The sequence below is a fragment of the Pseudopodoces humilis genome, chromosome 1 (genome assembly GCF_049639895.1).
Source record: "Pseudopodoces humilis isolate 2021_Gansu_Grassland_sample_001 chromosome 1, ASM4963989v1, whole genome shotgun sequence".
Classification (NCBI taxonomy): domain Eukaryota; kingdom Metazoa; phylum Chordata; class Aves; order Passeriformes; family Paridae; genus Pseudopodoces; species Pseudopodoces humilis.
In genome coordinates, this window is record NC_142200.1 from 49,262,068 (window position 1) to 49,288,282 (window position 26,215).

The following is a 26,215-nucleotide window of genomic DNA, read 5'->3' on the forward strand; positions in this document are numbered from 1 at the left end:
AAGTTCAGTAAGTAGTTCAGCTTCAGCTTAAATCACTTTATTCATCACAGGTGCAGATGAGTCACACTCATGAGAAAGCCTCAGTCATGTGAATTTGATTTGGTATAAAAACCCACCCCAGAACCGTCTGTGTTCTCTATATAAGCACTGAAAGTTTTAGGAAAGGAGATTTACATCTAGTGTCATAGTTATTGCTGACTGAAGCCCTTTAAAGGGCTTCTATGTAAGCTGTTGGTGCTGTTATTAGCAGGTAGGTAAATTAATAGATGGCAAAATTTTGCTTTGTAACTCTTTTTGTGGCTATAGTGTGGCAGTTTGAAGAGCTGTGTTTGCTTAAGCAAATGTGCTGTGCACTGAGAAATGGCAAGTCATGGCTTCTGATGATGTGCTTGGAAATAGGGGTAATGGGACTTTGTGGGCTGGGAGAGAGGACAGGGGATGGTGTGGTCTCAGTTAATTTGATATTAGTGAGGGTAAAAATGTAGCTATTACAGGCAGAAAAATCTAATTGCTCAGCAGGTTTGTATTGGGGCTTTTTATGATGGTTCTGTGTTCTACCTCCTGACTTAATACTGTTTTTACTTCTAAGGGGTTCTCCCTTTGAAATGTGCTCTTAGAGGTATAAAATTATTGTAGTACTGTCCATTAGTGTTGACTTATGTAGCAGGAAGTAGCAGTCTGCTATAAATTTGAGTTATGAGTTGTTTATATGTATCCTATTTTAAATAATTTTTTAGGATTTTTTTTTTTTTTGGCCATGTCTATTTGTGATGCTAAAGTGACTAGAAAATTAAGGAGAAATAAAGCTCAAGTCTATTTGAACTGAATCTTTATCCCATTCTTTAGGAGGGGGAATGATCATAAAAAAATATTTCTTTTTCCTTTTATTTAATTTTTGTTTCATTTTATTTTACTAATATTTGTCCTTGAAGTAAACTGATCTGAGGCATCAAATTGCCAGTTAATGCATGATTTTAGAAACCTGACCCCGTAAGATATGGCTATTTAGTGTGCTGAGCTGTTCTGTCGTTGCCTTTAATAGGCCTTCAAAGACATGCAGCTTGAATGATAACCTAAATCTGAGGTGGTTATCAAGTGTCTATAAGGCCTAATCAGCTGCTACCACTGGGACTAGTTAATGACAAAAGTGTCCCACTTCTTTGTAACTGGTGTATATTATTTTTGTTTATGCTTTTAGCATTTGCTGTCATGATGCTCCTCAGAGAAACAGGACAGTAAAGTTTCTCTCAGCCTTAAGGTTGTCCTTTGGGTCTAGCATGTGATTTTGGTAACAGTCTGAATAGGAACTTGGTGTTTATTGGAACAATGCCAGGTCAGTAGCTTTGAAGTGTAAATCTCCTGTTTTGTTTGCTCCAGAAGTGCAGATGAGCCCTGTAATGCAGGTCTACCTTGCCCTGGGAGTACTTGGTAGTGTGCCTGAGGGATGGTAGCCTGAGCAGGGAGCATTTCCTCCCCTCTGGAAGGATGTCTTGTGGCTCTACAACATTGCTGAGGGGCTGGAGAGCTCTGCTTGGGCAAGATGCAATGAAAAGTGATGATCACTTTGCCCTTGTCCCCTGCTGACCATGTTCTGCCTGTTCTGTCTTGCAGCCCCAAAAGCCTGTCTGTGGCTGTTGTTCTTTTTCACCTATGGAAAAACTGTCTTAAATCCAATTTGCCTCTCTTCCACTTAGCTATGCAGCAAGTCTGCTGTGACTTTCTTTAGGTTTTCTAACTGCTTTAATAAGAGCATGGCCTTGGGTGATATCTTAATCTGGAAAGTCAAAAGGGGGATTTTGTGAGGGGAAAATTGCTTCCTTAAGTTGCTTGCTCTGATCTGCAGAGTGGATTTGTGGGTCCTCTGCAGGCTGCTAACAGGGATAAGTCCTTGCTGTTCTCTGTTAGATAATCTTTCCCTGCTTGTGGGATCCTTTTAGTGCTGAAAGGAAGTTATGGATATGCAGTGTAAAGGGTATACACAGCTAAGGAGAGAGTGATTTGATTTATACTCTTATGTTGACACATATCAGCAGCCTGTGTGAGTAAAATGCATGTTTAGGTTACAAAAATGTATGTATATATACACAAATACAGTGTGTATGTGTGTGTGTATATATATGTATACAAGCTGTAACTAAAGATTCTTGTTGCCATAGTGTTTCATTCTAAAAAAACAGCCCTCTCCCAACCCAGAATGTTTTTTTCCAGAGCTCCTTTATTAATCATTAGTTTTTGTGTTCTTTATTCCTTTTATTGACGTTGCATCTAATGGTGTCAGTCTGCCTTGAGATGTTAAGACAGACTATCAAAAGATAAATTTTCTGCAAGAGTTAATTCAAAGAGATGTATTATTCCTGCAGCTCTCTTCCACGTTTCCAAATATGATCTCATGAATTTAAATAGATCAACTACAGTTGATGTCTCTTCTTGATCTATTTGAATTGCTTCTGAAGCTACTGATCATGCTTTTGTCTCCTTCATGCTGGTGGCACAGCTGTCTGCTCATTTGAGGTCCAATTTCTGAGGTTCTGGGATTATTCTGTGCCTCTAAAACTGCTAGCTCTTATAAGTAATCAATGCTAGCTCATTCTTGGCAAGGGCTTAATCCACACCAGGGTTTTGATGGAATGGTTCAATTACTCTTTCTCTTAAATGTGATAGTCAGATGCAAAAGGAATAAAGGAGATGGGACAGTTTCCATAACTCTTAATGATATTGTGCCTTACTCTGCAATTAATAGTATTTATAGCTTTATGTACTCTCTTTTCTGCCTCCTTCTTGATATAGGAAGGTGAATTAGTGCTTCCTAAAAATCCATAATAAAGACAAAATAACTCCTGCAAATACCTTCTTTATAGATTGTTTGAGCAGTTAATTAAGTAAAGCGTGGTTTCTCTTTACAGCGACTGAACAAAACTCAAAGCAGTTTCTAAAGAAAGTGTGAGCCTATATATATGCTGAAGATGCATTCCACAAATACATTACAATTACTTATCTTGTAGCATTAGGTAATATTTTCTTTCCCTGTGAATGCATCTGAGTAATAGCCTTGTTAGAACTTCTGCAGAAACAAGCTTGACATTTCAAAAATCCCCATTTATTTGTTCCCTCGAGTATCTCATCTAGCAAGTGCTCTGCATTTCTTTTTCTGCTCCTGCTAGTCTCTTGTGTGTTGGCATCACATTTGAAATGCAGATAAACTGACCTGAAAGAAAGCTGCCTCTTCTTTGAGCATCTCTGACCTGCCTGAAAGTGCTCTAGAGCACTTCAGCCATAAAAAAATTACAACATCTCTGATATTTGTGCCATGTTAATTTTGTTTGAATATGAGGGTAGTAATTGCTTACAATAGTTCTGACATGCTGCACAAGCCACAGCATGTAAGTAATGTTTGCATAATACATACCTAGAGCTGTTGTTCCTCCCTGAGAGAATCCTAGCAAATTAAGATGGAAAAGTTATCTTTTAGGATTGCTGTTTCTTTGAAGACTCGACAACAATCACAAAATATATCAAAGCATTTAATTTGTTCCTGCTGTACTCAAGTGCCTGCGTGTGTCTTAATAGCTTCTTAATGGATGCTTAAGAAATTCTGTGTCCAACCAACAGAGCTCTCAACCCTTTATGGCTGATAATTACCCATGAGTTTAGTTAATAGGTTTAATAGGCTGCAGTGAGAGGTTGGCTTTTTTCTGTCACATTTGGGAATTCACTGTCAAAGACTTGTTACCTGGGATGTCCCAATGTGTTTCTTAAAAAAATCTTGAGGGATAGAAAGGAGAAAAGCTCTGCATTTACTGACCTTCAGCAGCAGATAACATTAAGTTGGATAACTAAGTACAGAATCAAGCTCTATCCAAAGTAATGTTTGCTCCTATGACTCGTAAGTCTGGGTAGATTGTATAGTTTAATAAAACTTTGTGCAGTACCAGATTAAATTTGTGCAGCAAACTTTCATTTCCTTGTGGCAGGTTGTTGTGGGGGCAGTCAGAGGTAGTGTTCTGCCCTGTCCTGCTGCAAGCTCTCTAACCCATCCAAGACTACTGGTGCAGATGCTATGGGTTGTCAGTTCCTAGTGTACATGGAGGGGTCATTCCAGCCCAATACATCTTGCTAAAAGAGAAACTAGGACAAAGCAGGTTTGCCTCTTTTGTTGTTTTTGTGGGGTTTTTTTGACAATTACCAGTCTAAGTACAGCTTTCACAGTGATATCTGGGAGTATGTTGCTCTAAGCTCTTCTGTTGTCATTGATGAAAATGACTTTTATTTCTCCTCCAGGCAAAAGGGCATAAGCACCACAAGGAATGTTTGGTAGAGGCATGTTACAGTATGTGTTTTGTGGCATGAAAGCAGTAATTCTTGACTCTCTTCATTGGGAATATTGCAGTAATGCAGGTGAAAATGTCCTGCAACGCTATCCTGCACACACCTTTCCCACCCCACTAAAAAGCCCTAAGCAAACACAAAAAAATCCTCAATCCTTCTCAAAAAAACCAAAAAACCACAAAGACAATGAAACAAACCCCCAACGACCAAAAATCCCCCAAACCCCTAAAACAAACCCTAAAATAAGACAGACTAAAACACAGGGAAAATGTTGAGAACTTTATTAGTATCATCTTACTGGAGTGAATACAGGAAGATGCTTCAGGGGAAAGTTTTCTTTGTACTCAATTGTTTCTCAATTTGAGAAGAAAATGTCTTGATGACAGTCAAGTATCACTAACGCTTTTTGCTCTGCTCATTTCCCAGGACACAAAAGCAATGTATAAATATAAGTTGACAATTTATACTTGCATGATGGGGTAATAGTAATGTGTTGTGTGATTTCACTACAGTCCAGTGTGTTGCCACTATGTCTGGCTTAAATACAAAATTCAGATGAGCAATGTAGGATTATTGTGCTGCACAGGGCTATGTCTATAATGGAATGTGCTTCTTTGGAGAATGCTGGAAACAGCCTCTCTTCTGGTGCTGGAGTATTAGATACTGTCTTTGTGCCTAAATGTGGTGAGCATATGAATGTGAAATGTTAGAGGAGATTTGCCAACTGCTGATATCTTTCTGATTTCTCTGCCTCCATATGTCTTTCCACTGGCTGCCTCTTACGTCACAATTCCCATCCCCCTGCTCAGATGCTTTTATATAGTTTTTGGAAGAGGGATCTGTGTTCATCTGACAGAAGGCATGCATAATGTGAGCTACTTATTGAAATAGAAGCAGTTTCTTGGACTGTACATATATACTGATTTTCCAGAGCCCTCCTTTGAGGGTACAAATAGGGAGGCTGGGAAAAGGAAAACCCAAAACACATTACCTTTTCATGTCTGACTAGATCTGCAGTCCCCTCAGTGCAGGGTGAACTGCAAGATGAGCATGACGTTGCAGAAGTGTGTTTACATGGCAGAAAAAAAACATCCCAATTGTGACTCAATGGTTCATTCTGCTTACATACAGCAATACACAAGATGATTTTTATTCAACATGCTTAAAAATTTCCTAAGGAGGTGTGTATGTGATACAGGTTCTTATTGAAAAATATTCAGGTTTGCAGTTAAGTACATATTATGTTTCCTGAACAGAAGAGTGGAAAGCACAGTTTGAAATACTTCAATAAAGAAGTGAAATATTTCTTTACAAATTAACTATATAAGCTACAAACTTACACTTTTTGTATTTAAACAAGTTTTAATTTTCACAATAATGTGAATTCTGCATAACTTTATACAATAGGTACTGACTTTTAGTACAGTATTATATACCAATTATGTCTTGTGTCAAAACCAGTGACTTGCTAGTTCCTTTGGACAGTTTTATCTCTAGTAACTGACCTCAAGATTAAAATAATTTCTTATTCTTTATTTAAAGGGCAGATGTTTTTTAAAGGATATTTGCAGTTTTATTTCCCTAAAATGACTTCCAGTATCCAAGCAAGTAAAAAGAACTAAGTTGAGGTGTTTGGGGTTTTTTGTTTTGGTTTTTTTTTTTCAATGGTCTTGAGCTATGCTTTATCTGTTCCTTCAGGTATACCCCTTTGGAGGGGAGCATGCTGACCTTTAGCAGCTCTGTGCCTGCCTCTAGCCCTGCTTGCAGCCCAGGCTGCTGTGGGTGAAGGAGGACTGGATGCTCTGTAGCACTTTCTCTTGTAGCACTTTCTGCACAGTTGACAGATACTCAGATTATATTGATTTCTGCCTGTATCCTTTGGTCCTAAAGAATGTCTTCTTTGTGTCCTCTTATTGTCTGAAAAGTGCTTAATTGTCTGATTAGTAAGGCTTCGGGAGGTGTGAACTAAGGATCTGACAGTGAGTGGCTTGGATGCTCAGGCAGGGTTTGGAAATATACATATCAGTTAAAATTTGTGAGGGCTTAGCTGTTCAGATACAGTATTCTGTCTCTCCAAGGTTGGATACTCAATCACTTAAGACAGAGACTTCTTGTGTGCCTGTAGAATAAATTTTTTAATGGAACAAATAATCCATATTTGTTTTTCTAAGTGGATATGAGATACTTAAGAAGAGCCATTAATTTACTGGGTAAATCCTTTAGGCTGCAGACAGTCGCTCTGGCTGGATACTGCAGGAGACCATCATAAGCAGAAGATGAGATGATGTAATGCACTGTGTTTTGGATTAAAGATTATCTCCTCAATTGATAGCTGGAAAGCAGACACTTTAACTATTCTGACCTGTGAAATATTGCTGAGATAGTGGAATCTGTGTAAGTGCAATGAGAAATTGTGATAGAGTAAGGGGGCAATACCTGGACTATGCTGTGACAAACCCACAGCTGCAGGCTTTGCAAATCTGCTCTGCACACAAAAGTGCTTTCCAATAAAGACAGAAGCACTCATGCAAGAAATGTCTCTCCTGTGTGATGTTTGCTTGGTCCGTGAGTGCCTCAGAAGTGCTGGTGCCAAAGGGTGATGGGAGTGCCAGGTCTGGCTGAACTGGTGGCAGCTCAGGGTGTCCAGGTATGGAGGATTTGACCTGGAGATTCTGCCTGAATGAGGGGTTTGAAAAAACAAGAACAGTTTTTTTTTCAAATTAGTCTCGAGTTTGGCCCTCCCACCTCTCAGTTTAATGGGGTCTTTGGTGCTGCCTTTGTGAAGGAATACTGAAGTCAGGACATCCCTGCAACATGTGCTGGAGATGAGCTAATTGTTTGTAACATCATCCTTTTTAATTATAACTTTAGTCACAGTATTTTAGTTTCTGATGTATCAGAAGTGATGAATATTACCTTTTTAAAGAATGATGTTTGCTCGCATAAATGATATGCCTACCAAAAATCAAAGTAATCTCAAGAGTGTGCTGATTATCTTATGCAAATCATTTTAAGCTTATCTTGGGTAACACACTTGTTTCATTTTAGGTAGTATAAGGATGCACTTTGAAATGCAGACTGATGTGGCCTGATGAATTATAGCTGGAGTTCTGCTTCAGTTGGGGCTAAGGGGAATAAGGGCAGCAGGGATTACAATCGAACCAGCTGACAATGTACAGAATATCTGCCTCTGTTACACCTAAAAGATTAGTACAACATCCAAGATAATTGCTGTTTAATAGCTGCTCAGAGATCCTCATAAAGAAAAGCAATGACTGGGGCACATTTTATGGATGTATTGGTTTTTTGCTGCAATGTGAAAGTGGCGCAATGATTGTATGGTTCTAGTCAGTGAAGAAACTTCTACAAAACCTCTTTAACACGATGTGTAATGATTATAACTCACAGGGGAGCATGTATTATTCGAGGGAGGATGGTTTATCTTGCATATCTAACACTTTTTCTAATTATAGTGCTTTAAACAATGGCTAATAAAGCAAGCTACACACAGTCATTGAAAAGGTAATAACTGCATTCCTCTTCAGAGGAATGGTGGTGTCAGCTTTCCTTCTCCACCAGGCAGTGGTGGTCTCTGAGACACCGTAGTCACTGTTATGTGTATATTGTGTGTTAATGCTGAAACTCTGTCCACATACAGATATGGTAATGGTGGATCATTAAATATAAGTCAAGCCTTTTTTTATCTTTCATCTGTACTCTGGGAACAATTCATTCAGTGTGGTCTGACAAAGTGTGGAATCCTAATGAGCCACTAAGGAAAAAGCAGCTTTATGAAGTATGTGTTGCTCCTATCAACGGTGTTGTTTCTGCCTCTGATGTCTTGCCACCAATCATAACTATTGTTCATTTCAGAGCTCCTATTTCTCCTATTTTTGCCCTCCACCCATTTTCCTTGGCTTCCCCTTTGTAGGTGGACAAACCTTTTGAATTTAGCCCTGGTAAGGAATTAGTTGCCTACTGCTAAATAGCAGCTTGGAATACTGCTTTTGGAATGTTCATTGGTTACTTTGGTGACTAATCAGAGAAAAATAGACATCACCAAATACAGTATCGGTTTTAAGAGGTGTGAGTTGCCTGATTTTACTGCTTTTATACTGGGAAAATGGAGCTAATAAATGAACATGTCAAGAAATTCTGGAACTTTTGTGCCTCTTAAATCTTAATGTTACAAACAAATAAGGCAACTGAAGCATTTACTTCAGTCTGAAGGGTTTGGGTTTAAACTGGAGGAAACATATAGGTACAGACCATGGAACACTCTTTTATGTCATCTATTTGCTACTTTGGGTTAATTAACTGTGGCTCTGTATTCCCTCCCACCTTTACCCTTCTTCCTAGTCCTGTATTAAACCTCTAGCAAAAGGGACAATGAGACAGGGCCAAATACATCTCAATAAAACAGTTCTCTAGCTCAAGCCATGTTTTACAGATGATTTCTGATTGTACTTAAACTTGTTTCCTCTCTTCTTGTTACCATTTCTCATCAACTGCAACAAAATTTCCCACTTATGAAGGTACAATAAACTGGTAAAAGGGAGAAACTTGGCCCCAACAATTTCTATGTGTTTTCTCTTGATCTAACTTAATTTAGTTTTGATAGGGAATAAAATGAAAAGAGATTTTGGCATACTGTGATGGCTTAAAGGATGAAACTTTATATACAAATGCTGTTTCTAAGAGTTTTTGTGGCAGGTTCCTTGACATGTTTCTTCTTCTCCTCTAACATTGTGATAGCTGAATGCTGAAAAGGCATCTTAGCAGGAAGAACCGGTATCCGAGATGTCCAGTCTGCAAAGCATGCAGTTATTTTGGGGGGACAGGAGAGGAGGAATAAGGCCTGGTACCCATGCAAATATATCATAAGACTGAGGAAAGTGACCTGTATGATTACAGCCTTCTAGCATGGCAGGATGAGGTGGATGTTTTAGGCATGGGTTGCCAGAGGGCAGTATTGCTTAGAGAAAAGACCTGGGTGCTGCAGTAAAGGTTGTTTGCTTCAAGTGCCTTTTGCTTCATGTACATGAGGTTACTTTAGTAAATTGCTAGCTTGATCAGGAAGAGGAACAGGGAGAGTTCCAAAGGCCCAGGAAGTCATTCAGATCTTGGGCAAAACACAAGAAGTGAATTATTATAGTAGATGTGTGTCTATACTTGACCAGGAGTTGGTAAATCTTCCCTTTATCTCCTTCATTTTAAGCATTCTCTCTAGACCTGAGATGCAGATCTGCCCTTCAGCTACTGAGCTGTGGCTGCGTCATGCTCTCCAGCAACTGAGTGACAAGGGAGAGACTTTTGCAGAAAGCAAGGCCCATAAATAGACCTTTTTGGGCTTCCCAGATCAATGGCAGCAAACTTGCATGTCACTGTCACAGCTGAGGAGTTTCTGACCTATCTGATGAAGCAGAACTGTGTAAAAACTCTTCTCATGGCTTATTTTCTGTGCAGAGAGGCTGTTTTGCATGCATCAGAGTGGATGTAAGCAGACTTCAACATCATCCTTCAGTGACACTGAGGCAATGCTAGCCAGTCAGCGGTTCCCTGCTGCATTTCTTTGGAGCACAAAATCTATTTCCGGGGAGAAGTGAATATTGCCTGGCTTCCAGGGTTTCTCTGTGGTATGGGAGCTTAATACTGGCAGTGCAGCCAGCTGGGCAAAAGGGAATTGCTTTGCACTATTCTTAAATTTGAGAGCAGCAGAGTTGAATTTTCTATTGCCATCCACATTGGGCATTTGATGCTTCTGAGATTGAGGAGGTGAGGAGTATCAGACTGAGGTCTGAAGCAGCAAAGACAGGTCCTTGGGAAAAATGCTGCCTACATCTTCAGGGCACAGGTCAGCTTTCTTTCTTGCATGTTCCTGGACATTTTTGATCAAGGTTAAGGCAGAGTTACTATCTGTTTCCAGCCTTTGGCATGGGACTGAGGATGGGGGGAGCTTGCCTTTGGAGCTTGTGTGTTGTTTCAGAGCTGCTGGCTGGGGTAAAAGGGTCTGCATTAGTTCTGCCTGTCAAAAGGCTGAAAATGGAACAAACTATTTATTTGAAGCAAGAGCTTTTTTTGTGGATGTTTTGGATGCAGGTGGGTGGTCTTCTTGCCTTTTTCAGAACCTCCTAAGAGCATATTTCTGAGCTACAGGGGCAGGAATGTTTCTTATTTGTATAGACTGCAGTCTTCAGCCCTTGGCTGCCCAACTTGCACTGGACCTTGCTGTGGGTGGATGAGTATTTGATGCTGTCACCTGGGCTAAATGACATGGCAGGGCTCTGAATAGCAGTTGGAGGGAAGACTTGGCAAAAGCCTGGGGCTCTCTGGGATGCTTCTAGCACTCAGGATTTCCAGAGACTTTTTATTTCATACAGGTGCTGAGGTGTTTCAAAGACCAAGATGCTGCCACCTCGTTAACCTCTGAGTTTAGGGTGTACTAAGTTGAGGAATAAAAAAATCCAAGCTCTTAATTATCAATTTGATGACAGCCACGCAAGGGCCACAAGGACTTGCAAATAGTGTAGGGATGGCTGGGTAACAGCTGCCTCTCTAGCTCTTTGTAGGTGGCGGGATTATCTAATGAAAGTTTTGTGGGAGACGTGCACAAATGAAGCAATACAGGTTTAAAGCAAAATAGTGTAGGGAAAGAACTGTGTGAAATTGATGAGGCTCCCTTGATGGTATGTATTGAAAACCATAAAAACAGTCAATTATCTTGTCAAGGGCACTGGTGTTCTTTCTGTGTGATTCTTCTATTCTCAACCTCAGCTTTTGCATTGTCTTTGCTAGGTTGATGGCAGTCTGTGGAATCCCTACTGAAGGTTACTGTGCAGGCACAAATGCAAGAGAGACAGTATGGTTTTCAATGGTACTTTGGGGGGGATGCCTAACAAAGCCAACAACAAATGTCCACCACCAGGGCAACTTGTTACAAATTGTTACCTGTTTTAATGATTTTTCACAGAGCAGTTTAGGCTGAGTGCAAGAGAGGGTTTTTTTTTTAAACTTCTGTTATGTTTCAGCTACACGCTGCTAGTAAGACAAATATTACAGCGGGGTTTATGATGTTTCAGTGGCATGAATCCTGTCACTCTAGGCACATGAAACTTTCTGACTCACCTACTTGTTTACAAATAATTTAGATGCTGCATTCTCTGGAGCTGACTGAACTATTGTTATAGGTACTTACCAAGGCTTGCAGTGGTTTGAAGCTTAATTAAATGACTTCTGAAAGAGAAAAATGGCTTGCTTTCTCAAGTACCTTGACTGTCAGGAAGGCAGGGGAGTGTAATGGTGTCTCAGGAGCTGCTGTGCTATTACAAGTACTTAAGAAAATCAAGGTGTGTTTTACAGCAGTTACATGGTTGAAAGGGGTTCTCTGGGAGACTTCCACATTGTTCTTTCCTTCTACTTCCTCACTTGGACACTGAAGACATGAAAGTAAGGGCGGAGCCTGTTTTTGTTAGAGCTGATGTCAGAGATATTTGGAAGTTTTGTGCTGTTTCAGGATGAAGTTCTATGTTAGATTGTACCTCTATTAAGGAACATTGAGCTGATCAGGGATTCTTCATATCCCTGATTAAACACTCTTCCAGAGGGCAAAATGGTCTTCAGGAGTTCAGACCCAAATAGCATGGGTAGTAGCTGATTTTATAGCTAGTTTATGACCACAGTGCTTTGCCTCCAGAGAGATAAGATTGGTCTACTTCCATAAGCACTTGGCCTCTTGCATTTCAAAAACCTTTAGTAGTTTCTTTAAATCTTTAGATTTGAAATAGTCAACAAAAATCTTAAAGCAAAATAGAATATAAGTAATGTAGCTATCTGATTGGTGAAATTGCATGTGAAATATATGCAAGCATTTGAATATCCTTTCAAAAACTAGACCATTATATGGAACAAAGTACCAACATCTGAATTCTGGAGAGAGCATATAATAACCTTCATATGAATTCAACATGAGTTTCTTAAGCTTTTCATCTTTATCCCACTACAAAAATAATTTGCATTTGTTGTTTTTTTGTTTGTTTTTGTTTTGTTGGGTTTTTTTAATAAGATGCTGTACTAACTTTCTTGGATTGCCCAATATTAAAACATGTAGGTTGTGTGTCAATTTTTTTACACTTTTTCTATTTAATTTTTACTTTTTTCATGGTTGTGGGCTTTGTGGGGGTGGGAAGGGATCTAGTTTTCCTGCAAAATTTGAACAAACATTTTGGTTGTCTTGGAGAGAAGATTTATAAAAAATATCTGCCTACCTCTTATAGCTTTGGGGGAAAAAGCCCTCAATATTGCCATGACTTGGAAGGACTTAGTCAAGGCCAGTCATAAACTGGGGTGTGAAATATTTTTTCTCATACAGATGAATCCTGTTTGGTCTGTAAATTTGCTTAGACATCCTCTCCAAAAAGTGCTGTTTCTGTTGAGTGCAATTGAGCTGCATTGACCAACTACAAAATGTTCTTGTTTTTTTGTGATTCTGTGGAATTAACCTCTGAATTGAGGAGGGGAAAAAAGAAAATCCCTTTTCTCTTTCAGTGCCTTCACTGCTTGCATCAAAGTGGCATGGATAGGAAAAGCATCTCCCCCTGCAATTTTATTGAAGAGGAAAAGGGAATGAGAGGGTGAATGGGAGATGTTAAGACAAATGAAGATGTGGCAGGAGTTGGCTGTAGAAAAAACTGTAATATATACTTAGGAAAGAAGAAAAGTAGTGTGTGCAGGTCTGATTAGATGATGTGCTGCAGTTACAGACCAGAGGTTCACAGGCAATCTTGTTTCTGTATGTGTTCAGCTTCTGAGTCTGGCTCAGGTTATTCTCAGTCTCTGTGAGTAACTACCTCTAGGCAACACACCTGCAGTCCCTTGATAAGGCCTCTGTCTCTGTGGTGCTGCACGCTGTGAAATGGTGTACTCATGCTTTAAAGCATGGGAGACCTAATCAGGGCAAGAGCAGAAGTTAAGAGCACAGTATAGTGACTAGAAGCTACAGTTCAATCTTCAGCCAGGCTCTCCAGAGGTTTTTAGCCTGAGCTGTTTGATGACTGGGTTGAAGCTCCCTTGTACTGAGTCTAACTGCAGAGCTGAACCCAGACTGAACTATTGCAAGAAATATTTTTGATAACTGTTAGGCTTTTTTCTCTTTTTTCCCCCTAGTTCCTTTTAAAAAGTACCTCAAGCCCCAAAGAGGAGTATCTTGGAGAATCCCCAGCCTAGAAGAAGAAAGCTTTGGTGTTACAGGATGATGGTGATAAAACAGGAGTTGCGTGGGAGTCGGGATCAAGAGGTGGTTCAGGTAGATGGAAATCCAGATGGAGCTCAGCCTCAAGAGGTGGTCCAGGAACACATTCAGGTGGATGAAAGCCCAGAAGGAGCTCAGCAACTCTGCTCACCAGTACAGCTGGAACAAGGAGACTATCCCTCAGCAGCACAGCCACTGCCCACTGCTCAAGAGCCACAGGGAAGGAATGATATCCATGTGCACCCACAGAGCCAGCCAGTCCAAGGAGGCATGGCCCCAAACATGGGAGCACAACCAGCAGACCCAGGCTGGGAGCTCCCAAAAGTGACTGTCAAGGTGCAGCCCCAGAACATGAGCCAGGGGTGGGACTCCCCAGAGGTGACTGTGCAGGTGCAGCCCCAGAGGCCAAGCCTGAGATGGGAGGCCCCATCAGTGACTGTGCAGGTGCAGTTACAGCAGGGGGGTCCAGGGCCATCTCTACCACAAATTACTGTGCAGCTGCAGCCCCAGGAGCAGGGACAAGGCTCTGCTGGCATCAAGGTCACGGTGCAGCTGCAGTTGGGCTGTGACCCAGAAGAGATGACCTGCTTCCAGAACCAAGGTGAGGGAGTGCTGGATAATGGAGAACAGTGGGCCCCCCAGAAAAATCAGGGAGAGAGAAGATCTGAAGGTGAGAGAGAGCTTGCTGTGGTGGAACTGGTGCCACAGGGGGTTCTGAGCCAAAAACAGGATCAAGGAGGAAAAGTGGAAAAAGCCCAACCAGACCAGAGCCAAGAGGAAAGAACAGAAGTGGTGGAACCGCATGACATGCAGGCTGGAGCTAAAGCAGACCTGAATGGGATGGTGACAGAGGAACAGCTGCAGCACCAGAACCAAGAGCAGGAGCAGCTAAAAGCAGACCTGCCTCTGCAAAAGGAAGACCAAAGAAGTACAGAGATGAGACAGAAGCAAGGTAATATCCAAGAAAATCCCAGAGGGATTGAAGAAGACCAGAAGGAATACCTAGGACAAGAACTGCCTAAGAAACGTCCAAGACAGGCTCCAAATTATTTTGTTGCTATTCCAGTAACAGATGATAAGGTACTTTGAAGTAGCTGTTCTACTAAAAACCTTAGGGTTAATTTCTTATCTTGATGGCAAGGATTGTAACAAGCCAAGAGTGATCAAATTCTGCCTGCTTACCCCAAATGGTTTGTTGTGTCTGGGATGGAGCTAACTTCCTCATAGCAGTCCTTAGGTACTGTGCTTTGTTTTTGTGGCTAGAGCTGTGTTTATACATATTCATGTTTCAGCTACTGCTAGGAAAGAAATTAATCACTTCCATGATTGCCACTGCCCTTTCTATATGGTCTAAGGAGGTGTCTCTCATCACTAGTATCTCCTATTCTGTAATATTTTTCGAATACAAGACTGGCTTTGATCATTTTGTGTTGTACCACCCTACATTTTCTTAGGGCTGTATTCAGCACAAGGATATTGATTTGTTTGTTCATCTCCTTTTCCACTGAAGTTCACAATGGAGAATGAGAATTTCCTTCTCCTTTGCAGAAGGTTATAGAGAATTGATCTGTTTTTTCTTCATCTTTTAGCCAATAAAGTTGCCCTGAGATCCTAGAGAGATGGTTAATTTCAAGAACCCATATGTGCAGTCTATATGCTCATACTTCAAGGTGTGCTATATTCTGTGACTCTCATGTTTAAGCAGTGTTAGAAAAAGCAACAGATCATTTAACTTCCATAATGTTAAACCAAAGTGCAGCAAACAGTGGAAATACAAACAGACATTCTTTTCTAGAGGCTTTGTGGGGGATCTAAAGCATTCCAGTTACCACAACAATAAGTGCTGCTTCTGAAATATCCCATAAAGTCTTTCAGGGTTTGGCTGCTACAGGCCCTGTCTTATGATCCATAGAAGTAAATTCCAAAAATGATACAGTAGCTGGAGAGACAGATTTCACCCTTTATTTACTAGTTAAGGGCTTCAAATGAGCCTTACATAACTTCTACACAACTTTGTATTTGCAAAGAAATTGGGAAGATACTGGCTTACCTTGAACTTCTTATTCCCATTTTGCTGCTGTGAATTTTGAAGCTCATGCAAAGATTTCTGAAAGACTATGGAATGTCTTATTTCCAAAGCAGTACTGTCAGTGCCTTTATGGATTTTTTTTTTAATCTTTAACCTCTCACAGACAGCTGTGACCTGCTGATGGCAATGTTTTGTTTGCAGCTGCTCAAGGTATGAAAAAGCAGGCAGAGCTCTCACTTTGTCCCAGTATCTGTTGTTATCCCAAGTCACCTTAAATGGGATTCTGTTCCAGCGTTGTGGAACAGCAGCGCTGTGAGGTGGGACATGCCCCATGCCCTTTATGTAGGGGCAGCAGATGACTATGCACTCAAATATATTATGAAGAGAAAGGAAAGCCTTGAGATGCCAAGACAATGAGCAGACAATTCTACCTGGCAGAGACAGGCAGGAGAAAGTCTTAATTTGAATCAGAAACTGTGTCCAACTAGCATGGGCAGAACAGAGAAACAGTACATAAATTTTGTAAATTATTAATATTTATATTATATATATGTATCTTGGTATCTTTTCCTATAAAGAAAATGTAAAAGGAAAAACCTGAATATTAACTTGCATGAACAGAGTGAAAATATAACATTCTACTATCAGCTTCTGCTAGTTTATGGTGCATTTTCCAATGAACCAAACAGATATTGCTTGTTGCAATATATAACTTGATTCCTTTTTTCCCCTAGCTTGAGCATTCAGTGTCTGGCATGCTGCTGAAAGGCAATAGTTAAGTAGGATTGATGTATCTGTTGTACAGAAGTTTTTTTTTTTCTCCAGTGTGACAAGAAGTTGTGGTACAGTAGCTTGCTTTGGCAGGCTTCTAGGTTTTTGTTTTTACCTAAGTGTAAAAACACTTATGCATGTGTTAGAGGGAGGCGTCAAAGGTGCCTTCCTCTTGGTAGGCAATTATTTGCTCTGGCTTTGTGCTCAGCAGAATGATCTTTGAAGGTTATCCGGAGGATGGCCTCATATAACTTTAGTGATTCCTACATATGACTGGCTTTTGAGAGGTGAACAAAAGTGCAGAGCACATCAGGAAGATAAATGCCAGGAAGGGAAAATAACTTTGTAAGCTGAAGACAATGCTGGCAAATGAACAAATGGGTATGAAGTGGGCGAAGAATAAATCTAAGCTGGAAACTGGAAAGTTTCCTGCCATCTGAGGAATGAGATCATGGAACAGCTTGAAGGGTCATGAATGCTTAACTTATTCAGCTATTTTAATGATATTTGAGTGTCTTAATATATAGCCTGAGACCACATCCTGTGCTGCCCAATGAATATATTTCCCCTCTTTTTTCTTTTCTCTCAATTCTGGTCTTACAGGTTGCCCTGCAATCACACCAGCTCTGGTAATCTGGCAGCTCTGACATTCCTGGTTGGATGCTCTGCCCACAACATTCCTAATTTGTGTTCCTTTTAAGTAATACCCTTAAGGGTGGCAGTGACCTGAGGCAGTCCTGTGTGATGCCTTGAAAGAAACACTGAAGAATGCAGTGCTATGAGGTTGGCAGGTATATGTAAAGAGCGTGAGTAAAGAAATCACAGAATGGTTTGAGTTCAAAGGGATCTTAAAAGTCAGCTAGTTCCAACCCCTCTGCCATAGGCAAAGACAGCTTCCACTAGACCAAGTTTCTCAGAGCTCCATTCAGCCTGGCTGTGAATACTTCCAGGAGTAGGGCATCCACAACCTCTGGGCAATCTGCTCCAGCACTTCACCACCCTCACAATCAGTAATTCTTCCCTAATATCTAACCTAAACTTACTCTCTTCCAATTTGAATACACTTTTTCTTTGTACTGTCACTCTATGTTCTTGTAAGTGCCTCTCCATCTTCCTTGTAGTCTCGCTTCAGGTCCTGAAAGGCAGCAATCAGATTACTCTGAAGCCCTTTATTTTCCAGGCTGAACAAACAGAGTTGTCTCAGCCTTTCCTCACAGAAGAGGTGCTCCATCCCTCCTAGAAATCTTGGTGTATCTCCCCATGGCTCATCCCATCAAGTCCATGTCTTTTCTGTGCTGGGGACCCCAGAGTTTGATGGGCAGCACCCAGAGCTTGATGCAGCACTACAGGTGGGGTCTCACCAAATGGAGTGGAAGGCTGGAATCACCTCCCTCAACCTTGTGGCCAAATTTGTGTGTATATACACACATGTATGTGCACATATAGTAGTATTTTGAAATTTAGATGCTTTTACCTCTAAAGCAGAGATTCTTGACCTCACTGACCATGCAATTCAGTTGTCTGCTACTCTGTAGATATTGTCTACTACAGAAGGGTTTTAAAGATGTTGTTAGTGTTTTGGGAATAATTATTTTGCCTTAATTATTTAAGAGAGCTCTCCAGATGTCAGGGCCTAGGGCTGTCAACATTTTTCAGCCTTTCAAGAGGACAAAGGAAAAGCCCTGTTCCAGTCCTGGTGGGTGCACTGCCCTTTTTCCTTCGTGTCAAAGCAGGGCTCCTGGAGGCTGGACACCAGGCTTGCGCTCAATTGAATCTAAGAATGTTATGGTCTCAGGCTTTTAGTACTCCATTTTAAGCGCTTCCTTCTTGCCCTTCACTTCTCAGGCCCCAGCTATCCCATCAATTACAGAGCATTGACAGAAAAGTGCTAAAGACTGATGCACCAAAAAAAAAATAAAGGGTAGTGATAGGGTAGGCTGCTCCCATGGGAGTAGGACCAGGAAGTTGTGAAGAATCATGTGTGAAGATAAGAGGAAGAGGTAAGAAACTACCTTAACACTGCTCTGTGATAGTTAAATTTCTGTGTGAGAGAATTTCAGTCAAGCTCAGTTTCCCAGATGTCTAAGCCTCAAACTGAAATGCAAAAGGATCTTTATTTGAAGGATGTTTTTGGAAAGACTGGCTAAGGGAGAACAACAGGAGGCTCTTTTGTAGAATTACTGTTAATACTTAGCCTAGTCTGTTGAAGCAAAGGTTGTAGCTTGTGTGGTCGGACAACTTGATGGCTTTATTCCTGCTCAATGTTTTCACAATCTAAACACATGCTGTAAATAGCAGGCTGCAATAAATTGTGCTTCAGTTGCAGTAGGAATTAACTTAATATAAGAGTCAGTGATGTGTTTTTCATGGTGACAAACATACCATAAGGGCTGGTGAATTCGGGGAGTTTGTATCTTCAAATGGTTATTTTAACTGTGTGTGGCTTTTATCCTCATGTTTATTGGGAACTTGTTATGCTAATCTCTTCTGATGTGCAGGTTGTGGGACTATTTACTGGGCTGCACAATGATGGCTGGGCTTAATGGACAAAGATTGCAAAACAAAAGTATATTGACCCAGCTGTTTCGATCTGTGTAAGAATAAAGGGGAGCTCTAACATGTGTGAACACCTAGGCATGTAAGGCAGAGTTTTTCTCAGTGAAATAATCTGAAAATCTATAAATGATTTCTCTGTAACTAGGGCTTCCACCAGGTACTTAGTACCTGTGTGAATGAATTCTTCTCTCTCCTGCCTGTTCCCATGACTGGCTTATAAACCTTAACAGCACATATTGAAAAAAAATAAAAATCTTTGGAGTCAATTGTGTAAAGACACAGATCCACAAGAGCCAGAAACTGACCACACAGTTCTGGGAAACACTAGCTCAGAAAACAGTGTGTTTATTCAGTCGATCTACTTTGTTTGCTGCTACATTTTCCTTTTAGGAAGAGATATCAGTTTAATCTGTGATCAAACTTGTAATCAGAAAATGGTGTAAGATTAATTATGGAAATGCTATTCAATTTCCACAGTCTATTAACAACTGACAACTGCATGAAGATCCCATTAATATTTACACAGTGCTGTGAGCTTTAATCTAATATGATTAGGGTCAGATTCACACCTACTTTAAGATCTAGGGCTTCTGTCTCATAGGAGAGCTATGAATTTAGCCTGTAGGCTTTAAAAAAGGAAAACAGATAAATCAATTCCTGAAAAAATAAGTATGAAACTGAAAGTTACTATATGATAAAACTGGGGTGGGTGAGGAGGAGAGGAAGGTGGCTTTGTGGATTCCTGGCTTAAGCATTGAGTTGCGTTTTGGGGTGTGTAAAGTGTCAACATTTTGAATTTTTTGAATGTGTAGGCATTCCAAAATGAAAATTTGTTTCCTGTTTACTCCACCGCAGATTTTGGACAGAATTGAAGATGTTCAAGAACTCATATTCTCTAAAGAACCTGACCTGTCAAGAGCTCTTCTTCCTGTTCAAACTATGCACCTTACTATAATAGTAGCTCATCTGGGAACAGAAGAAGAAGTGAAAAAGTAAGAATGCTGCCAAGTTCAAGAGCAGCTAATTTTTCTGTATGTGGTAGCCTTACTGCTGCTATTGTGAATCATTATGTTTTATTAGAGCCTACACACAATTTCTCTTAAACTTTTTTTTTATCAGTTTCTGGCTTGCTTTCAGTACCTGTGGGGAAAGATCTTTACAAAAGCTATCTGTGATGCATCAGAGATTGAAATTTTCTTATCTGCCATAGGGTGAAGAGGAAAAGTAGTTTGGCTGTAAATAGTATTACTGCTTTCTTACTGTGTTGCTACCACAAATTAGCTCAGCAGATATAAGGTTCCCTGAGCTGCTGTCTTTTGAGAAACCACAGCTTTTCAGATCAGCCATACTTTTATCAGCTGGAAGATGTTAGCTGTTAAGATGTATTGCATTCAGAAGAAAACAAAACAAACAAAAAAAAAATCTGCCTAGCTCCTTCTCAAGCTGCTCTCCTGTTGAATTCAAGCTGAGGGCTGCTGCTGGGGTGCTTTGTATTAAGATGGAGCTATTGACAGATGACTAAGGAAAGCTACCCTGTGGTCAAGAAGGCTAGAATTGATAGGTCCAGAAAATAATGCCAGTCTGCTGCAGTTTTTTCTCTAAGCCTTATCTTACTGCACCACACTGGGAAACCTGGAACTCCTTGACATAAGGAGGCAGAAAGGAAAGGCCCTTACATGCCTGGGAAGGCATCATGTGGTAGAGGTGGGAACCTGGTGAGAACAGCCCTTTCTGCAGGAGCCCTGGCACGTATCAGCACGGGAATGAAAAACAGGCCTCAACATCATATGAGTGTCACACAGGATCTGCTTGGGTGTAAAGCAGAATGCCTAGCAGAAAGGTGTCAAAAAACCCAACATGACTAGAAAAAGCCTCTTCTGCCCATACAGGCAGCACCAGTTAAGCATGATTAAGATGCATGTGACAGGCTTGTATGTCTCTTATTTTAAAATCACCTGCCTTATTTTTCATTCCAGGGTCTTTTTTGGAGGGTCTGAGGAGGAAAAAATAGGGGTGTTATATGGGCTAAGGAGAGGTGCAGAAGGCAGTGTACAGCAATTCAGTAATAAAATGCTGTGCCAGTGCTGCTGACTGGGCAGGCTGATGTCCAAGAGGATAGGAAGTTAGTTGAGAGCAGCAATCAAAATGGGAATCAATTGGTTAGGGAGGTGAGTGGAGCTAAGTAGTGTTAATGAACTTAAGAGTGGATGTGTGTCTGTAATGTAAAAATAATGGACATACCTAATGAAAAGCAGATCTGTCTTGCCAAATGCTTTTTATCCTGTATCCTTTACCTACCTCCACAGGTCTTCTAAATGAGGCTGTAGTTCAGTGGCTGCTGCTCTGTGCTGTCATGTGAAAGCCTGCCTAACTATTTCTCACTTCTGAGTGATAAAGCACTGCTGATGAAGCTGGCCCAGCCCTTTACAGTGTGAGGGAGGCATCTTCTCAGGGCAGAAGCTGGAACAGAACTTTTTATGTTGACATAGGACAAGGGGGAATGGTTTCAAGCTGGAAAAAGGCAGGTTTAGATTGGTGGGAAATGCTTTATTACAGTGAGGCCCTGAACAGAGAGAAGATGTGGATGACCCATCCCTGGAAGTACTCAAGCAGTCTGGATGGGGCTTTGAGTACCCTGGTCTACAGGAAGGTTCCCCTACCTATGGCAGGAAGGTTGGAACTAGATGATACATAAGGTTCCTTCCAATAGAAACCAGTTGATGGGAGAAGTTGTCTTAGCAGTATTTAATCTTCACTTAGACATTATTAACTTAAATGAAGGCCTAGTTTAGCAATGTTTGAGGTGGGAAAATCAAAATCCTCTGAAAGAATTTAATCTCCATCAAGTCCTGTCCTTGCTATATCTTTATCTGCTGAGTCTTGATGAGTCTTCGAAAGAAGCTGCTCTTTACCTGAAATAACTCCAAAGTAGTAGTGGGGACTGTTTATCATGTTGGGTGAAGTGGCCTCTGTATGCATTAAACACCCTTTCCAAAGGGCATTAGTTTGTGCTGTGTGGATTTTACTGCCTGGTTTCTGTTTGGATGTTACACAGAGTAAGTTTTAGAGCGGAATGAATGCAGTCAAAACTTGTGTTAGGTGTGATGATAAATATGACTGTAGAAGACCCAGTAACCTTTGGGATGGTGTCCTTCAGTCCTTAGTTGTGCTGCAGTTTGTTAGCAGTAGGAAGTCTTAGTAGAAGGCTTCTGGTCAAACTCTGTTTGAAGACTGACAGGAGACACCAGGAAGAAGGGCATGTGTAAAACTTCAGCAGGTATTAAGGTGCTGGAATTCTTGTGTCTACATTTAGAAATTTGTTATACTTTTTCTGTGTCTTTAATAAAAATGTTTTAATTTGAAGTATTAATGTCTGGGTAATTTGCTTTTTTGAGATTTCTGTGCACAGCAAGGTGCATATCTAATCTTTATTAACATGGGATGCAGAGCTGAGAACATAACCATCATTTCAATATTTTGTTACCTAGCCTGGAATAGGAGGATATAATGGAGAAAAATGTTAATTGTGCTTCAGGTGGGAGAATGAATTTGTTACAGCTTAAGAATAAAATTAGTCAACCAGCTGAAAATTACAGTGATAAAGTTTTTAAACTACATAACACAAATATAAGTTCAGTTTTATCCCTCTTGACTCTTCAGTGGCATATACTTGTAGCTTTTCTGGAATGTTAATATTTTGAATGTTTGCTAACAAAATTCACTTCTAATATATAAGCTAAGGTTGAAGTGAAAGATGTAGTGTATTTGAAATCTTCCAAGTGTTACAAAAGAGTTAGCAATGAAATACAGTGTGCCTATGATACTTTGCATAGCACTGCAGAATAGTCAAAATCAGGTATATTGGCTGCTATTAAAAATAAAACAATGTTTCTGTATGTAAAAAATCATAATACTTTCAGCATTTTTATATTGATTATTTTTAAGGGCTGCTTTGGCACTGAAGCAAAGCAAGGCTAAAGTGGAAGACATCTTGCAGGGTAAAGACCTTAATTTGACATTCCATGGGATTGGCGAGTTTAATAACCAAGTGCTGTATGTGAAAATGTTGGAAGAAGACCAGAAAATGCTTAACAGAATTGCAGGTAAGTACAAAGCCTCATTCTCTAGCACTCATGATAAACCAGTTTGTAGAGTCAGTCTGTTCCTGCAAGCACTGGCCCAAGCTGTTGTGCATGACTGATGTCCTGCCTTTTCTCTCATCTCTTCTCTTTCTCAATGGTTAAATAAGAAGCCAACAACTGGCTTCCTGCAGAGCATTAGGCCTAAAATAGGTTGTCTGAACTAATATGGGACAGGTGAGACGCACAGACATTCATGTAAAGATCACATAGCAAGGCTAACTTAACCTGCCCTGCAGCTGGAATCTCACAGGCCTGAGGTGTGTACAGTGTTCAGTGACACCTCTAGCTGAGACTCTTCATTCTAATAATCTGAAAGCCTATTAAGTGTTGGCCCCAGCTCGAGTATACCAGAGCCTCCTTTAAACTGGAGTGTGTATGAAATCAGAAGTACCTCTGGGATGGGAGGTGACAAAAATCAGTATTTTTCCGCATGTGTGTAGCACCAGAAAATCTATGTTCTGCTTCAACTGTAGAAGATGAAACAGAAGTGTAAGAAGAGCTTGTCCTCTGCTCTAATTTCCCAAAGCACTGATGGGTTTTTGAGATGTTTCAGACCTTTGATCTGCTTACCTGCATCTGAGTACAGTTTCAGAAGGGCGTGATACTCTCCTCTTCCTCCTTGCCCAGTTCTGCTTTTAGGACCTGCTTTAGCCTGCAATGCAGAACCTAATGCGTTCTGGGCTTCTGTTCTGAGAGAACAGAAATAATCAATATAGATTATTTTTCCTTGCCATTTTCATACTAAACAAAAAGGAAGGATAGTTCAACTAATGCTTCTCAAAAAGGCATGTAATACAATGTATAAACCTCAAAGAATGATTCTCAGAACAGTCTGTTTTTCTTTTTGTTGATGCTGTTTCCAACCTCCTCCAGTTCTCAGCTTTGATATAATAGTTCTGCCCTCTTATCCTCCTGTTTGTTTTACCTCTTAAGTAGTCAGTGTTATAACTAGACAGGGGTTGCCTCTTATGAACAGCTTCTTTGCCTCAGCTATGTAAAATTAGCCACTTCACTATCCATTACCTCTTGTTTGACTCTGGCCTTTGTTTCTCTTTTTGTTCCATCCATCTCAAAGCTAATTTTGACCCAAAACAGCTGTGCTTTTTTGAAAGTACTCTGATATTGTCCCTATTTATTAGCATTACAGCCTCAACAAACTTGTCCATACATGAAAGGCTTCTTCTCAAGGCTTTAAGTGTAAACAGTCTTGTCTGGAAGATAACAAAGTAGAAGGCAGATGATGCAATTTCCTATAAGATTGTATTTGGTACATGCCTGTCTACAGCATATATACAATTCAGTACCATTGAAATATGGGACTGATTGACTCTTTTGGTGCTGGATTTGACTGTTTTGACAGCACTGCCTTGGCTCTCTCATCAATCCTAAAAGATACAGAAGTTAATGCCTCAGTCCTCATCTGAAAGTGGTTGGTTTTCCCTCGAATCATTGTCTTGCTTAACTGAGAATTTTGTTCCCAATGAGTCATAGCATACAAGGGCAATCTTTATCATTCTATTTTATCACCATCAGAAATGTTTAATTTTGTTTCTGCAGAATGTGTGCTATTAATGCTCTTTAAATATCATCTTGGACCTGCATTAGCTCTAAAAGCCATTGCAATAGTGGGTGGCGGATCCTTCATGTTCTCTGCCTGGATAACCTACATCTTCAGAGTTTAGCTTCTGATCTGAATCCCTTAATTAGATGGAGGAGAAAAATCTTGATTGCAAACCCTGGGAATATTCTGCCAGTACTTGTGCTTTTAATGCAATATGATTGTTGACTGATTGCCTGAAATAATTCCTTGACTTGGAGACAAGCTGGCATTTTTCAAGCTGTTAACTCCATTACCAATGATTTTGCAATTCAGAGAGCTGTAGCTTCCAGTGTTGTTCTATTCTGCATAACTTCTGACCATTTCCAGAACTTAATGAGTCTGGGAATTATGCAAATATGTATCAAAGTCTATCCTTTCAGTGACATCTCCAAAGAGATCAGTTTTTGTCTCCCCCTCTCTCAGCAAAGCAATTGAATTAATTGTTTTACAATGAATAGGGATTTTTTCCTTACCTTTTAGTCAATATTTTTGGTTGTCATGAACTAGGTGTGAATTTTAAATGTGATGTTTTTGAGCAGCATGATGGGCCAATGATTTGGCTAGGAAAGGTCAAGACACTTCTGACAGCGGTCTCAGCCTCATCATGCCCTTATTGATAATTTGTCAGCAAGTTTGAGTTCTGCCTGCTCTAATGAAGTCTTTTAGCCCCTGAAGTGCTCCCGACATTAGCCAGGTGACTGGCCCTCCATCTGCTTTTGGTCCTACATCATGGACTTCAGTTTCAAAGTGGAGAGTTGGATCTATCTCTAGATCAATGAACAGCAATTACTGAGTGCTACTGGGTTTATCTTGCTCCTAGTGACCTAGTGATCCACTTTGGAGAAAAGATACTGCTTAAGATGTCTTGGAACTTTGATAGGATATTTTTCAAATGAGCTGGAGAAGACAGTGTCTGCAAAATTGAGTGCCAAACTTGCATGGGCAGGACACACCATCCAGGAGCCTTGTTCTTATACTGACTTCTTGAAGAAGATTGCTGGCCTTGACCTTTCTTCCATCATCTACTTTTCTGATGAAAATCTACCCATGGCAGTAAGACCTTCACCTTTAAGTCAGAACCCATTCCTGCTGTTCTGTAGATGTGGTGCTGGGTGATAACCAAGAGGAGATGTTATTTTCAGATTTTCAGATATCTACCTGGTTTCTTTTTATGCAGCTAGGGGAGGTTATATGCTGGATGATACATGGGGAAGGGCTTTTTATTTTCTAGAAGGAGCTTAGACACTCTTCTTCTGTTTTTTTTCTCTGGGGCTTGCTGTGCTTTGACCAACTGGTAAGTGAACAAAAAGACTTAATATGCATAAATTCTTCATGTTAATGTGTTGTATTTGACAGAGTACCAGGGGCATTATAGGGGTTGTTTGATACCTAACCATAATCACCTAGGACCATTTTCAGATATCCTAAAGTATTTGCAGCACTCACACTGGACCTACAGCCAGGCTGTACCTTCTGCAGCACCAGCTGGGGGCTAGGTGGACATCCTGTAAGGCATCTAGAAGTGCATTAGATGCTTGTTTGGA

The 26,215-nt window shown here is 40.4% G+C and overlaps 1 protein-coding gene across 2 annotated transcripts in view; it reads left to right on the forward strand.

The window, feature by feature from the left end:
* Positions 1-147: 147 nt before the first annotated feature.
* The window catches only part of LOC148185095 (uncharacterized), a 35,740-nt gene continuing 9,672 nt past the window's right edge, over positions 148-26,215 (forward strand). For both annotated transcript variants that reach the window (XM_088057383.1, XM_088057392.1), the window contains exons 1-4: positions 148-250; positions 13,489-14,653; positions 19,785-19,921; positions 22,875-23,032. In XM_088057383.1, coding sequence (XP_087913509.1) covers positions 13,574-14,653; positions 19,785-19,921; positions 22,875-23,032 — 1,375 coding nt within the window. In that variant the 5' untranslated portion in view covers positions 148-250; positions 13,489-13,573. The remainder of the gene's footprint in view (positions 251-13,488; positions 14,654-19,784; positions 19,922-22,874; positions 23,033-26,215) is intronic.